This window comes from Astatotilapia calliptera, chromosome 8 (genome assembly GCF_900246225.1).
Source record: "Astatotilapia calliptera chromosome 8, fAstCal1.2, whole genome shotgun sequence".
NCBI lineage: Eukaryota > Metazoa > Chordata > Actinopteri > Cichliformes > Cichlidae > Astatotilapia > Astatotilapia calliptera.
In genome coordinates, this window is record NC_039309.1 from 22348788 (window position 1) to 22365572 (window position 16785).

General features: G+C 40.3%; 2 protein-coding genes across 7 annotated transcripts in view; one reads left to right on the top strand and one right to left on the bottom strand.

The window, feature by feature from the left end:
• Nucleotides 1–1078: 1078 nt before the first annotated feature.
• mettl9 (methyltransferase 9, His-X-His N1-histidine) lies at nt 1079–10488 on the bottom strand. Of its 4 annotated transcripts, none has more exons than XM_026177448.1 (6): nt 10412–10488; nt 7899–8054; nt 6702–6892; nt 6422–6631; nt 2169–2353; nt 1079–2078 (listed from the first exon to the last, which is right to left on the bottom strand). In XM_026177448.1, the coding sequence occupies exons 2-6, from the start codon at nt 7986–7988 to the stop codon at nt 1852–1854; spliced, it is 903 nt and encodes a 300-aa protein (XP_026033233.1). In that variant the 5' UTR covers nt 7989–8054; nt 10412–10488; the 3' UTR covers nt 1079–1851. The 4 variants fall into 4 exon arrangements, with proteins under 4 accessions (XP_026033233.1, XP_026033235.1, XP_026033234.1 ...); XM_026177450.1 differs by having other exon boundaries at nt 7899–8032; nt 10412–10478; XM_026177449.1 differs by lacking the exon at nt 10412–10488 and adding an exon at nt 8234–8362.
• Nucleotides 10489–11602: 1114 nt separating this feature from the next.
• LOC113027722 (CASK interacting protein 2) overlaps nt 11603–16785 on the top strand; it is a 56169-nt gene continuing 50986 nt past the window's right edge. The window contains exons 1-2 of one of the 3 annotated variants that reach the window (XM_026177451.1): nt 11603–11749; nt 14568–15024. In XM_026177451.1, the coding sequence (XP_026033236.1) occupies nt 14931–15024 (94 nt within the window). In that variant the 5' untranslated portion in view covers nt 11603–11749; nt 14568–14930. The remainder of the gene's footprint in view (nt 11750–14567; nt 15025–16785) is intronic. The other 2 variants (XM_026177452.1, XM_026177453.1) reach the window with 2 other exon arrangements.

A 16785-nucleotide genomic window follows, 5' to 3' on the forward strand; every position in this document is an offset into this window, starting at 1 on the left:
ATTCGTTATATTTTGCATAGTTTAAGATTTTCTGTAACTTGTATTTTTCTTTTTAATCTTCTCATATTTATTGGCTATACCTACTGGAGTCAAATTCCTTGTTTGTTTGCACAAATTTGCCCAAATAAAGATGATTCTGATGTGTAGTTAAATTCTCCTTATAAAACAGAATTTAACTCTACATATTGCTACGACACAGAATAAGTATTTTTATACATATTGAGAAAAATGTTTAACTACATTTACACAATTTGGGAGTAAGTTCTCTCCAAACATTAATTCCAGAAGCTGAAGAGCTTATTTGCAGATTTTTAGAGGCAATCCTGTTTCGTCTGCAGCAGAGGTTGACTCTCAGGTGGTTCCTGTAATCAGCCATCTGCCCATACTCACGTACCAACTTTAGGCAGTCCTTGCCAAGTCCCCCAAAACTTTTGTTAGTGAAACATAAACACCCCATTATATGACCCCATATGCTCATTGTGCTTTCGCTGCTCCATTTTGCAAACCCTGACCAACCTTTTAAACAGGTACAACATGAGACTTAATGGCAAGCAGTACGTTGGAGTCTGGTAACAAGCAAGAGCAGAAATGCATTTCTTAAATATACATCAAATCAAAGATAATCCTTAAAATATTCAAGTAATGCCTACTTGCCAATCTTTGAAATATGTATAAAACCTTTGAGACCACAAGAGCAAATAAATTAAAAAAAAAAACAAAAAAAACAAAAAACCCACAGAGATCTATTAAGAGTAGGGGATAATCTGATAGCTGGACTAAGTTTGAATCTGCTGTTTGGAAGCAGTGCATACATTTATAGTTCTCACAGAAGACTAGGCTTGGGATACACTAGTATTGAATTTGTTGAAGGTACAGATTGTCAAATTTCTTTGAGGCAAATATTATCTTACAGGAACGTCACTGCAGCATGACAAAAATAAAATTAAGCCAAGAAATGTTCAAAAGTGTATTTTATTTAGAACAAACACTTAGACTGCATTATGTGTGGCACATTTCCCCCCCCCAAAAAAATTCATTCTGCACCATTATTTGAGCAGCATAGATTCAGGCCATAACATTGAGAGACAAAGTTTAATTCATAAACAGCCATAAATGCAGGGCTTGCTGCTACAGCATTGCTTGGAATAGTAAAACCAGTAGTTTACAAGTCAATGCGGTAACTAAGGCCTTGTCCATTTATATCATAGTTACATCTACTAGCACCAACAGGTATTTTATATCAAGAATTAAAGATTTAGATGTTATTGTCAAAGAATAAAGCTTTAATCTATTTTCATTAAAAAAAAGAAAAAGAAAGAAAGAAAAGAACTAGCTTTGAACAGTCTACAATATTCTTTTTGTGGTCATTGAAGCTGGAATTCCATGGGCTCACTTTAAAAGTTCTGCTTCAAGTTATTGTAAAATTATAATGAACTGGCTACAAAATGGGTGTTTAAATGCCTTTCTTTCACTTGCACCATCTTCACTGTCTGATATTGGGTAGAAAATTTGTTGGGAAAAATAAGGGTCCAGTTAAACGCCATCTCAAGAGGGTCCTCTGCATCAATACAGAATGATACTTCCAGTGAGCACAGGTAACGACAAAAAAAAAAATCTCATGTTTTGTTGGTTGTGTAAGAGTTATGACATCAGAGTCCATTAGTGGCATTTTCTTATAGGCCAAATGCCTTCCAGATTTTTGGGTAGAGGTCTCACTAAACAAGATGGCTGGTGAACATTGAAACTATGTTACCTGAGCTTCACACCCAACTCGCCACTTCTAAAAAAGTCAAACACTGCGATTCAAGAATGCTCATGAAAATATAACTACATACTCTGTGCTTGTAGTACTCATGGAGCAGCCACTTGATCATCTGAGGACTTTAGAACAAAAACTGCATCATCAAGAAGGTAGTAATCTCTTGCTATGTCCCCTTCGCAGAGGTATGGCAATCGGGTGAAGGACTCCACCTCAAACCCCACCTTTCGGAAAACCTCATTTGTAAGACTGTTTACTTGCTCCTCCCAAGTCTTGCCTTGAATTTTTATGTATTCCCTGGGACGCTCCCATCTCCCTCCTGGGGAAGAGAGACAAAAAGAGGCTGCTTTATCTGGACAGAAAATGGTTACAGAGCATAACATACAAGCAGCATTTATTTTCAACTGACCGATTTCTAGCCAAGGTTGGAAAGGAATCACAGCAGCCACGATGAGTCTTCCCGTCCCTGGAACCAGTGATTGTCGGATGTCCTTCAGGAGATGCAGGGGATCGTCGCAGCGGTCGAGAAGGTTCAAACAGCTGATCACGTCATACTTAAAGCCTGTCTCCTGCCACGCATCTATACCCAGCAGTCTGATATCAACAGGAATTTAGCAGGAGAAATAAGCATTCAGTTACAAGAGATCATCCAATTCAATTCAATCTTTATTGGCAGACTTCATGTCCATAAAAACAAGACAAAACACCCCCCCCCCAAACACAAGGTATAAACCATTAAAAAAAAAAAAAAAAAAAAAAAAAATTAAAATAAATCAATAAATACACAAACACTTTAACCAGTGCTTTCTCAGACTGGATGCGTAATGGGAACCACTCACTGTTGGATCTGTAAGTGCTAAAATTATACTGTTACTCGAACAATCCAGTCGTTCTCTAAAATTGAACATTAGCTTTCTTAAAAGTGCTTTAAAAGTCCAAACACCCACAGCTACAAACATCTGGCTGGCAGGTATTTCACCTTTTTATGAACTTCAAGAGTTTTTTGTGCCAGTTTAAACAAAGGGAAATTTAGCTGTTTATCCTGCTTGGTTCTACATATCAAAACAGCACTTTTAGCAGCATTGTACTCAATGTCATATTGCACACCATATTCAGTACAGACATTAAGAAGATCCTGTAACCCAGCACTGCTTGGACTAAAAACAACCAGGTCATCTGCATACATAAGATAATTTATCAATGTTTTACCTAATATACACCCAGTGTTACAGGCTCTCAGTTGTATGGACAAATCATCAACATACAAATTAAATAAAATTGGAAACAAAATCCCACCCTGTCTAACACCATTGCTGACACCAAAGGGGGCAGAAATACTGCTTCCCCATTTAACCTGCATGTTCTGATGAGCGTACCAGTAGGAGAGAATCCTCACGATATACTGAGGAACTCCCCGTGTCTTCAATTTATCAAAAAGTTTTCTGTGGTTCACTCGATCAAAAGGCTTAGAGGCATCAATGAAACACATGAGGACAGATGAATTTTTAGCCCTATACAAACTAACTATTTCCTTGAGTGCATATATGCACATGTCAGTGCCGTGCTTTGGTTTGAAGCCAAACTGATTATCCAGAGAAGAGATGAACACACTAACTCTATCAAACAAGATTCTTTCTAACACCTTAGATAAAATACTGGCTAGTGCAATTGGCCTGTAATTATCCAAGCAGCTCACTTTTGCAGCTTTGTCTTTCATAACTGGTACCAGTAAAATACACAGCATTGAGTCTGGTAATATGCCATGAATCATAAACCCAGTGAAACAGAGTGCTACATGTTTTAAATGTTCTGCAGTGATGTGATCCAAACCAGAGGATTTATCATCAGACAACCTATGAATGGCTTCATATACTTCATGTGTCCTTACACTTATTGTGTCATTACTCATGTCAAAATTGTCCTCATATGGATCACTTTTTATACAGTTAAACAATGCACTGTAATGCTGTCTCCATAATGCTGCAATGTTATCTGCCCCAGAAACACCTTCAACAGTTGATGGTAGAGATGGTTTACAGTTATTAAGAGCTTTCACCTCTTTCCAAAAATCTGCCATATTATTACACAGCATTTTCCTGGCCAAAGAATCTGCTCTCAGCATTTGCTCATTTTTAGTTATAAAGCGAACAGCGTACTTATATCTGGCATTCGCACATTTTTTCTGTTCAAATTCTGGGCCTTGTTTAGGTCTTCCAGCCATGGCCCAACATTTATAAGCTATGCGAGCTTCATCATGGTACATGGATACATGTTCTTTCCAGCCAGGTCTGATGTTAGGTTTCTTATGCTTATATTGTTTATCAAGCAGTGTACCACTTTCATGCAGAGCAGTCACTATATCATCATACATTGAGCAGAGTAAATGTTTATGCAGAGCTTTCTTACAGTTGACATCTTTGCACAAAATAGCTTCTTTGGGCAAAGAAATGTTGTTCAGATGTATATCGGTATTACTATGATAAGCTAAGAAATCATCTTCACTACATGCTGACCAGTCTAATTTTACACTGGTAGCAATATTATTTCCAGTTGTTGCTGGCATTTGTTCCAAATTCACAGTAAAACCAAAAGGTATATGATCTGACACAGTTACCTCATACCTAATAGTCATGTTTGCTAAAGCTGCATGTCCATCAGCTGTACAGATACAGTGGTCCAGCCATGATGTACTATGCCAGGCTTCACTTATGTATAGCTATCTGCAGGCAGTAACACTTTGGTAGACAAGATAAGATTATTAACTTGACAAAAGTGAGTTAAGTGTTTAGCAAACTGAGAACTGCTGTCTGTGAGATCAGCATTAAAATCACCCAAAACATATATGCTGTAAGTATCGTTGTCTTGAATAAATGCATTAATAAAAGCCAGCCTACTGAGGTATTCTTGCTCATTTTGACAAGATTCATAGGGAGTATAAATATTAAGAATGATAAAACTACTATTGTATACCAATACACCAGTCTACATCCAGTCTAATGGGCTTTATCACAGGGTCTATTTTTTTTGTCCCAAAGCACAGCAACCCCTCCAGGTATTCTGCCTCTGACTATGGCTGTGCTGAGATCAGTTGTTGATTCCCCCACTCCCAAAAAACTTGCATTTAGACAGTTAAGTTTTCCCAGGTCCTGTTTGGACAACCATGTCTCCTGCAAGCATAAAATGTCACATTCTGCAAGCAGACTGTCCACAACAATCCGTCGAGCTTTGTCCCCTGCACTCTGTCCCAAACGTAGACCACGACAGTTGTATGATAATATCCTAATAGACATCTTCATGTTAATACGTTGGTATCGCAGTTATCTCCCCTGCTGGATCCACTGAGCTTGGCACAACCGTACCGGGCTTACGAGGTTCATAAAAACGCCGGACCAGAGCCCCTTCAGGCCAGAGTTCAGGATTGTACATTTCACCTACATCATTACGTTCAGCAGTAACCTTGAAAGAGCCGAACCTGCTACGTTTAGTAGCAATTTTTTGACAGGTCACATCTCTTTTGAGTTTCTCTCTCTCAAATACAGAGCAAGAGTTTCTGCATCTACATCCAGGGCAAATTTAGTGGCAAACACGCTCACCAATTTAGTTTGCACAGTTCTGATTGTACTCACAGCTCCAGTGCCGATAATCGATACAGGTCCAGGCCTCTTATTGTGTCCAGTGGTAGCAGCATGCATTCCTGAACCCGAATTAACCTTCTCCAGCTTGAGACGAGGCTTGCCATTTTTCACAACTTTACTCCATTGTGGGGAGCATGTAGAAAGCACTGTCTCAACGGGATCCTCCGTTGTTGCTGTAGTTTCCATATTACGACCTGAGGCTGTCGTCGGAGCCCGATCTTGACCACATAGCAACATCTCCGGACAAAATGCTGACACTGTGCTTGTCCCAGTCCTTGAAGCAGCCAAAGCTCTGGCTTCCTGCCTTTCACGCGGGCCGCCTTTACTTCGACTCCCCCACCGCTCCTCTGCGTGTTTCCCCAGGGGAAAGTGGGAAGCGGTCCCCGACCCCTGAGCATTCAGCGTAACAGGCTCAGCCGGTACCTCAGGCCGACACTCAAGAGCAGTCACACGTTGGTCGACCTCCACAGCATTGGTCATAACTTGCTCGCAGACATCCGCCTGTAGTTTAACTACATGTTTTAAAGCACCCACCTCAGCACACAGCTGGTCCATTCACCGTAGTAGACAACACACATCCATGCTGGAGTATGTAACAGGCGGCAAATCATCCAGGTGATGAGATACAAATCTTGGGATATTCTCCCCACACTCATTCAGCACTTTAAGACAGAGTTTAATATTGTTGGCGTCTTTATGCTGTCCTTTATATCCAACGCACCGCTGTGAGGTAGTGGGGCAGAGCTCAAACAAAACTTTCTTGGAGGCTTCAATCCCCTCGGATTCAAATGTGTTCGTGGCCAACAACACAATTTCATCCTGACTTAAAGTTTTGATTTTTACAGCAAGGAAATTAAGTAGTTCATCCTCTACAATTACCCTTCCATCAGTTGTTTTATATATCTCTGGTTTTAATCGTGACCGTTTGAAAGTCGGAGCTACGTCTGCACCACCACCTGCTACATCCGCCATCCAAGATCACCCAGAACTTTCATTTAGTTTAACAAAACAAAAATCCCACACTTACTTGAATTTCTTCTTGCGGAGACGCCTTTTCATGGTCAATGACACTTCAGTTACATAGACCTCCGTGAAATGTGGTGCCATCACCTTTGTAACACCACCATCCCCCGCGCCGAGGTCCAATAGTCTGTCAGCCACCCAGTCTGGCTCGATCCGCATAAGCTGCTGGAACTGGTTCTTGGAAAACACGAACATAGAGCCGCGACCCAGAAACCTAAGAGGGAGCGCAAGTCAGGCAAAGATGGACTACAGGTGAAAGGAAGACTAGTGTGTAAAGAACTCACCCATTAATGGAGGTACGCGATACCAGCGGGCTGAGGACAGTTGAGACGAGAGAATAATAGATTTGGGTGAAGAGATACGTAGACTTCTCTTCACTCTGTTCCACAAAAGCCCTGGTGTCCGCATCCAGCTGGTTTTGGATAAACAGTGGCTGCAGTGATTCTTCCAGTTGGTCAGGGTTGCACCTGTACCACTAAACAAGTTTTAGAGAAAATATGAAATAATAAGGCACAGCTGAAAAGTACAGAAAACATACAGTTGCTGAATACAATCAAGTGAGCATTGAGGATAAGTCACAGTCATACACATTCTGAGTTCTCATTCAACACCAACCCTGCTGAGTGAACATGCTAACCTTGCTTTGGGCTGATTTGCTGGAGATCTTGTTGTTCCAGTAGTGTTACACTACATTTTATTTGCAAGATGTGCAGTAAGTGGGGGGTGTGTGCATGTTAAATGAAGGAACATGTTCTGCTTCAGAACACATTGTTCATTACAGTAAGATTATTATCAACAGTCAGTTTTTTTCCTTTCAAGCACCACAACCATATTATTCGCCCCGTTTATAATTGCGCAACACTTACAAGTCATCCACCGATACAACCCCGGTGTTGTGCCAAGTGATTTCTGATGTTTTCAATGTATACTTTATACATTTGCCTATACTGGTGAATATGCTGGGCATAACAAGATTTATGAAGAAGTTGTATATAAAATGAAGAAATGACCTGTTTTGCAAGTATATTTATGACTGTGTTAGTGCACCTACATTTTAAATCAATGCAGTTCATATGTTTATAAAACTGTTGTATGTGTTGAAATAGCCAGATCTCCCTTTACAAAACAAAAACAGACATTTTTGATGTCAGTGACACTTGAGCTGATACATAAGCGCTATATATAAAAGTCACTTTGCCAAAAACGCACATATGTCTACATTGTGACAGGAATGTAGTTCGTGGCTCAAAATTACCCTGTCATACCCACGAGAAACTTCTTTGACATCCTGTTCACATATTATAGATCAGCAGCTTAAATACAGGCAATAATCTTTGGGCTGGAAATCACTTTGGCAAACGATCACTTTTTAGTCCAACATCTGCACAATTGATTCCAACTTTTCAGTATTTCACAAAGCCTCGTTTTACCCTTTACAGAACCCCCGCAGTCGTGACAAGGACCATTCGCAGGTAACCTACCTTTGTAACGTCTATCGTATCCAGGTCGCTCAGCATGTTCACCAGGAGAGAGCGGACAACCGGATTTCGGATGTACTTCCCGGTCCACATCCTCTTGATTGAGAGCAGAAAGGCGACGTAACCTACGACCCACCCTACAAAGAGCAACTTCCTCAGCTGCAGAGGACACATAATGAATAAAGTCTTGAGCAGAAGAGATGACAGAAACCGAGAGAGAAGAGGCAAAGTGGCCAGAGTGCCGCGGTTAATATTAGATGGTGTTAAAGAGGCGAACAGCAGCCACTTGCAAAGCAGCACGCAGAGGCATGTGTCCGGTTACACGACGGCAAACTAACCTGCGGGGGCAAGCGGAGGATTCAACAAGGCCTGTTACCATGTACTTAATCCCACTGTCAGCTTATTACATTTAACTCAGTGCCATCTAAGTCAATGCTTTGTCTTCTTTTGGCTTTATTGGAGGCGTTTAAACCGCTTATGCGCGCTTTACCGCCACCCTATGCTTAGGCGTGTCCATTAGACGTGCCAAACCTAAAAAACCCGTTTCCAGCACCTATCACCTCATTATTTAAAACTCAGCATTTATTTAACGCGCCCGTGAATCATTTCCTGCAATATGTAAACGTTTTCCAGTAGTTTCCTCCCCAAACCACGGCTACATGACATCACCTGTTAGTGAAGTTCAATTTTTAAGCTTTGAGCCAGTGTTCGCTGTAGTCTTGGCACTGTGCAGCCAGGCGTGATGGAAGGTTTGATCTGACCGAGAAACAAGAGCATGCTCACTTGCTAACAAATGGCTGACCAATGAACAAACCCTGGATATGCTTCTGTACTATAAGACTAGAAATGTGTAAATGCACTGCATTTTATTCAACAGCCTGGAAGTAGAAACCAGTCTCAAATGGGAATGTTTAAAGAGGTCAGAGCAAGGGAACGCGGGGCCAGTTTTCCACAGACTCCTGGTATCCTGCAGTCTTTTGACAGAGTCACCCTCCGCCCATAAACAGGAGCATGTTTATGGTCTGATATAAAGGCTGTTCGACTCTAGGAATGTTTCCTCTAGAAATCTAGCAAGGTCTAAAAAAATATAAATAAATAAATAAATTATTTTTGTCGGTTACTTTCACCAATGAGCAAATATGTGAATTTTTCCAACCAAGCTAGCAGGCATCTAAATAGTACACAATTTTGTCCAAATACAGTTACTTCTGGATCAAAATCAAATGCACAACAACACAGTGGCTATTTCTGTCTTTTTTTAGTTGGCATTGATTATACGAAATATGAAGACAATGCAATGTTGCAAGGCCTCAGTTTCAGATAAGACTGCAAAAGCAAAATGGGGCACTGAAAGAATCTAAAGCAATATGGGACAATTAAATTTTTTAGAATTAAAACTTTAATGCCAACAATTCATCCTCTGAACTAAAATGAGTCTCACGTTCCCTCTTGTGGCGTCTCAAACCCTATTAGAGTTTCAGCAATATACAATACACGAGAAGTCTTGCTGTGGGTAACAGACAGCCGTGGAGAAACTTTGATTAACTGATTGAATCAACTTGGGCATCATGTCATAATTCATAAAATATGTGCAAAAAAATTTCTGCAAGAAAACACTCTTCACCAGATTACCTCTAAAATGCTAACAATGTAAAAAAAAAAAAATTGGGTCATTTAGCATCAGTTTGTCATTCTTCTGCAGTGGCTCAAAGTTGTGAGAAGCTTTACTTTAATTTCATTTGTTTTGCTGAGAGAAGCATCTCACAGAATTCTGTATACAAGTCTGTCTAGACATTGTTTGAATTAGTTTTTCTTACTTTAGGTTTCAAATAATTGAAACACAACTGCACTATGTCCTGTTTTACTGCTCAAGAGAACTTTTTCATGCTTTGCATGGTTAGAACAGCCAGCAAGATGAGTCACATTCCTCAAATCAGTCTGCATGGTTCCCAGTGACTGACCTTGGAAATAAAGAGTTTATGTTCATCTCTAGCCTGTTTCTTTCCCAAAGGGAATACTGCATGATAATCCTAACAAGGCCGTGCACACAAAAGCAAACTCCACTAAGAATAGTTCAAATAGTGACATTGTGAAAGATATCCCAGATGAATTCACTCAGGGCTTTTAAAAACAAAGCTCAAAAGCAACCTTTTTGAATTTGATCTTCAAATGTCTCCTTTCCAAAACTGCTGGAAGCTGTCACTCATTTACATTTATATCGTTTAGATAAAAAACGAAAATCTTATAAATAAAAATGTAACTAGAACCCAAGAGAAGTAGCAGTGGAAGCCTTCTTTGTTGTGAAAAAATGTTATATTTTAATTTTTATTAAAGACTATTTTCTATATAACATTAAAGTATAGTACAATGTCACACTTAAATGAACAGAAAGGGAAGTGTGCACACCTTTCCTCGACATAGACAAACGCAACCAACAGGCTCTCTGGGAGACATTTCTACAGCAGTGAATGCCAAGGAATTACACGGACTTTGAAAACGCAGCATGTGTTACATACCCCGACGGCGCGCGAAGAGATGAGGCGTTACCTGCACCTACAGAAGTAAATGAATTTCAAAGTCTACTACTACAGCTATTTATTTCCGGGGCTAATGAGCAGAGAAAAAGTGGGCGTGGTTGACCGAACCTGTTGTCTGAAGACCACTTGATGCCTTTGACTTCTTATGTGATAATTTTTCTCGTCTTATTTTGACCTTATGCTTTATAACTTTCTAGCTCCTCTTTTCATCTCACAATTTGCCATTCTATCTATCCATCTGCATGTTTTGTCTCATCACTTAGATTTTCCCCTCATAATTTTAAACAATTTGTCATACCTTCATTTTCTTTTCAGTTTTTCAAAACTCTCACCATTTACCTTTGTGATTTCATAATGATAGTTTTATTTTTAAAAACGCTGATCATTTTAGCTGATCCTTTTAACATGCAAGTCAAATCATGATAATTTCTATAAATCATGACTAACTTTTTTGGTTTTTAACATTTCTGGATTTGGTTTTTCTTTTTAATGGCCGAAATGGACTTTTATACAAGACTGTAAACGCGAGGTAACAGAAAATCGCGCTGCCTTGGATTTGACTAGGAGTAATGTTAGTAGCAGTGTTTCATCAGCAGATGTCGCTACTACATCACTGCTCTGCTAGCTCTCGCTCACTCTTCTCACCAGCAGGGTCCACTGAGGGAAATAAGCTTCTAACAAGACTTACTTAATACTGACTAAAAATGGTCTGAGGATTTAACTCACACTGCCATCACACAAACAGTCAAATTTAAATTCGTCAAGAAAAACAAAACAAACAAAAACAACTATGGCTAAAATAAGCAATTAAAGTATATAAATGGGGGAAATTGCTCCTTAGTAGCGAGAACTTTGTAATAATAGTAATAATATTTAGTTTTCATAATTATTAATAAAAAACAACTTTTGTTTCAATATGATGGTCATACAGTAGGCTGGTTACTCACCTCCGTTAAGTTAACCAAACCGAAGAAGGACGCTAGATCGAGTTGTGTAATTTTCCCTTCATAATAAAATCATATAGAAGTGGAAGTCAGACAATCCAAGGGTTATTGCTCAGTGGCGTCAGAAACTGACGTTGAATTTTCCGGTCCGAACATAACTCTGTGCCATCTGATATTGAAAACAAGCAAAAAACAAAGGAAGTTTGACAAGCAAGAATCCAAGACTTGTTGCGCAACTTTACTTTGAAAGTTTCTACCAGAAGTTGTGTCAGTGTTCGCGGGTCTCTTAACGCTGTAAGTCCGTCTCGCGCTACCCTGAGCGCTCTTCTTGCTCGGTTGTGAGCTATCCTATTACACCGCCGTAGTTGAGCAGGTGAGAACCTTTTCCCTTCTTTAAACCTGTTCATTGTGAACAGACTAAAAAGAGACGGACTCGGTTAATAGAAATACGACAGGATTATAGTAGGAAGGACAGTAGTTGGGACACCTTGATAGTTGAGATTGGTAACTTGGCGAACTAGATTTGAACGATGAGAGCAGACGGCAGTCCCAATGAAATGCGTTCACAAGTCGCATGATCATGTTTTTTTCACTTACAGGCAAACAGCTGAAAATGTACGATAACTTTGAACGAGCTATTGGCGTTTTCCAGTAAATTTCCCTGGTCGGCAAGGACCTTGTTTTCATAAATCACCAACTTTCAGGGCTTTTTCCATCCATCTGTGCTTCACGGTGGTGGAAGAGGGTGTTATAGATTTGTGATGTTGATGAGATGCCGATGTTTTGATTTCATAAAGTTCTCAGTTTTTTGTATATTGCATTCGTCCGTTTGCTGCAGTGGGATGTAAATGAAATTGTCCCAGTGAAGAATAGAGGTTTGGTCTGCTTGCTATTGAGCTGAATATTGCAGAGAAAATTAGGTCTACAACATATACATGTAGTATATTAGACTATATTAGACTGAAGAATTTCTCGTACAGTGTAGTGCAACTCAAGGATTTGTCACTTATCACTTTGGTCATCCACGATCAACTACAGTGTAACCCTACTGAAGTAAGCTCTCTATCCACTTTAGGCCAACATGCCAATTTTGGCTTTCTTGTTTACATTCTGCATTGCTCATGTTAGTGATGGGCTGTGCAGTTGTTTCTGCGTGTAGAGGTGCATGGCTAGTTTTAAACCATGTGCATTGGCATCTATTGCTGGGCTACCCTGCTGCATCATCACCTAGAAGTCTGCAGCAGAATAGCTGAACTAGGTGGACATCGTGCCTGCAGAGCACTATTTCATCCAAGACAGCCTCCTCCAGACTCAGATTGTTTTGTTTTGCATACAGACAGAATCTAATTGGACACTGTTTGACTCTGTGAAAAACCCTGTTTAATCTGCCTCAGTGGTAAGTGTAGAAACCCAGGGAGGCTGTCTCTATGTTTCCCTGAGATCAATTGTATGGTCACTTTGTGTCCCCCTAGTCTGCACTTGCTAACCCGCACATCTGTGATTTTGAACAAATTGGTTCTGAAGTGGCTCTGCCTGCTGCTTTTTCTCAGAGAGAAAAACACAACTTTTTCTCCCAATAACGTAAGCTGGCAGAATGCCTGGCATTGCTTCACTGAAAAGATGCTTCCTCTTAAAGGTCAGGGGGATGTTATCAGTGAACGGAGACCATGTTGCTGCACGGGAAGAGTTGGAGATTAGTTGCACACTCCAGAGGGACCTGGCTTCCTGGATCAAAGAAAACAAACAAATGCTGGGTCAAGTTTAAGTCACTTGCTTATTCTTGACTGTATTTAACTACTGAAAATTTGCTTATTGATTTCTTGGAAGGGATTGCATTTTATTTGCCTGTTGAATTAGACAACTTTCTTCAATTAGAGCTTGATAATTGTTTTATATTAAAGGATATCAAATAATGGTGCCATTGTTTATTAGGTTTCACAAAATGCTTACTAACTTATCATGATACCTGTATAAGCTGAGCACTTTTAGCGCTTTTTTAAGTTTTCATTGATGTTTATCTGTTGTGCCACATCACTGGACTTTTATAGTCTCCAAAGAGGTAAATACATTTTCACACAAGTCATAATATTTCAACTAAGGGAAAAAAAAATCCATCAGCTAGATTTCCCAGAGACCATGAATTCTCTCTTGATGTGATGAGCAGTTGGAAAAGGAGGACAATATTACTGATGCTGTTTGAGGGCAGCTCAGATTGTATCGTTCAGATCAGAATTTCTATAGAGACAGGAGAGGAAAGGGCTTGGAGAAAAGTAAGTGTTGGTAGGTTCTCATGCTAAATTGGGAAAATATGTTGCTTTAACTCATTTCCAGCTACCTGTTCTACTCATCCTTGTATTACTGGCTATTTGGGGTGAATAGCTGTGGTTTTCCAGTTTTACCTAATTCACGCATGTAATGAAAGGCAAAACTTTAAGCATGACTCAAAAGATTCCTATGCATCACCTTGCCTTGGACTGGTTTACTGTGGAGTTCATCACCCCCTACAAGGTTTGCCAAGCCCTCCACCTACAATAACCTACATCTCCAACAAGCCTTTAACAAACCTACAGCAGCCTCCAGCTACAGCAAGCCCTCCCATGACCTAGGCTCCTTGCTTGGTAAGGTGTTTCAGGCACGTTGAACTGGGAGGAGACCCTGAGGTTGAACTGGGAGGAGACCCTGAGGTAGACCTGGTTAGACTGGAAAAGATTATGTCTCTCAGCTAGCATGGCCCCATAGAAGCTGGAGCAGGTACCTGGGAGAGAGAAGTCTGGGCTTCTCTGCTCAGAATGCTGCACCTACAACCTGGAAATAGATAATAGGTGGAAAACGAAAACATGGATATAACTCCGGTGTAGACACTGCTTGACTTTGACAGTCTGTTTAGATGTAATGCATACTCTGTGGCACTACCGTAAACATCTGTGTTATAAAACATCCATGATACGAGTCTGCTCATCCTCTTCTTCAGTGGTTCAGTGTCACTGGCTGGGGGAATCGGCCCGACTGCTGATGGTTTCTACAGAACAATGTCAGAAAGCTGTTGATAATTGACCGTTTTTAATATGAAACGGTGCATTTTTTGGGACTGTGTGGTAATGCTCTTTTCACTGGCTGTATTTTTTTTAAAGTTACTGTGAACTCAAAGTGATTTCATTCTGTTCTTTCTTTCCTTTGCTTCTACTTGGCAGTGTCATGGCAGGTTGGGTTGCAGCTGCTTCCAGTTTGTCAAAAACAGACTGTGAACATTATGCTCAGTCCTGCGAGCAAGTAAAACTGCTACAGAGCTTACTGTAACTTCAAATCAAGGTCATCATCAGGAAGCCAAACAGCGATCAGAGATAATGGAAATAAACATTAGTGACAAGAGGAAGAAGACGTCCTTGACCACCTCACCTGATGCGCTGTTCCCTCTAGATGCTGCTCAGTCCTGCATTCACCCGCCTCACCTCATTGCTGGGAATTAGCAGCTACCTGTAGCTGAAAAGACAAGACAAAAAAGCCTTGGCGGCTGCCTGCGATCAGTTTGTGTGTCTGTGGTTAGGTCTGTAATCATGGGAAAAGAACAGGATCTGCTGGTGGCCGTGAAGAGTGGAGATCTCCTGCTGGCTCACAAGCTTCTCTCTAAAGTCAAGTGCAATAAAAGCAGTAAGTATGGAAAGGGTGGGGGATTGCTTTTGTATGACTATTGTGTTTGTTCTTTGCTCAGAGCCTGGGAATATATATTGTTTACACTGTGAAATCCAACTGAGATAGCAATGGCGGAGTTCCTGCCATCAGTGTTGTTGCTTACTAAACCAAGTGGAGTCTCTTTGTGATAATCACAGGATCAAGTTCAGCAGCAGACCACAAAGCGTGGCCCTCCCTCTGGCATTTAGTTTGGGGACAATTTGAAACTAAGTGGATTCAAACTGCGGCACAACACGAGCTAATCTCCTAAATGCAGACCCCAGCAGCTCCTGCCTCTTGCTTTGTGGGGTTTACGGGGCTTTCTTTGAGTCTTATCTGCTTAGATTTGAATTGGCCGACAAGCAAGCTCTCTTTATAGTTGCATTGTTTTAAATGACAGGGTTCTCCCTTATCCACGTCTGGGGAGAGTAGAGGCCAAACAGACTGTGAAGCTGAAGCTGCCTCTGTTCATGGCGTTATCTGCTCTGGGCTTTCATCAGGATGGTTGGCTGTTCAGTGACGAGTGCTGGGAACAAAGCTGTGGCTGTCAGGAAAAAGCCTGTTATACACTTTGCACACTACACAGGCAGCGAGCATTGCTTTGTAGAGAATATTAAAAGTGATATTGTCTGTCTTTGTGCTGGTGTGTATTTCTGTTCATGAAAAACCAGCGACTGTTAGACTGGCTGAGGCAGTGCAGCAGGGGAAAGTGAATGAGTAATGTTCTCTGCTGTTTTCTAAACGACCAGCGAGGGTGGCCTGTAGCAAGTGCTGCATCTGTTATCAAAATGCAGCTTTGGAGCAAAATACAAAACTGTGGATGTTCATTTACATTTTTCTGTTTTTGCTATGAAGTATGAAATGGTTACATACAAGCAGCCCATGTAGGCTAAACTGTTAACCAGTCATTTCAAAGCAGCTACCCTGCAATGCTGAAATCAGTTGCATTTAAATGAACTGCAATTAACTTATTTTAACTGCAAATTCTATGACAATTTAGTATATGGTTAAATTCTGTGATGCCATCTGTAGATGCTATATCTGTAGATGCTATATATATGTGTATAAATACCACCCTGAGAAAAATTCAAGTGCCCTTTCAACTCAGCTGCCGATTGATGTTTGCCGGCATTAAAAACGACCATGTGCTCGTGGGGGATGATTGAAAATAGTAGATGGGTTTTTTTTTAGCGAAAGGGGTTTGAAAAGTTGCAAAATTAGGTGAAAGTTGCAAAGTTGCTCAAGTTGCCTGCATTGATGAGATGAACATGGGGTTAATTTAGAGAGGAGGGGAGAGCGAGGGTTCACAGAGAGTGAAAGCAAAAAGATGCAAACAGCGGGACAGCTTTTGTCAGCAACATCTCTATTAATATTTTAAAGACAACAGCAGCAATAAAGCAACAGCACACTCCTTTGACTGAATGTGGCAGTCCATGTCGAGGCAACTCTTTCATTTCTTGTATTTAAAAAAAGGTGAAAGCAATCCAGCATTTAAACTGACATCAGAGAAAGAAAGTATTCATGTAATTTTTAGAAACTCCACGTTAAACTACATGTGCAGTTACAAATTTCAAACTGAAGTTGTACATATGTAAAGTGTTAGCTAAAATACTGAATAAGTGTTCAACAAGCAATCTACTCTATATAAGGACACAAAAATATATAAAGAAGACAAACAAGTGTATGAATGCATAGAAATATGTATATTAACAGAGGTGTAAATCTGAGTATATAAAAAGT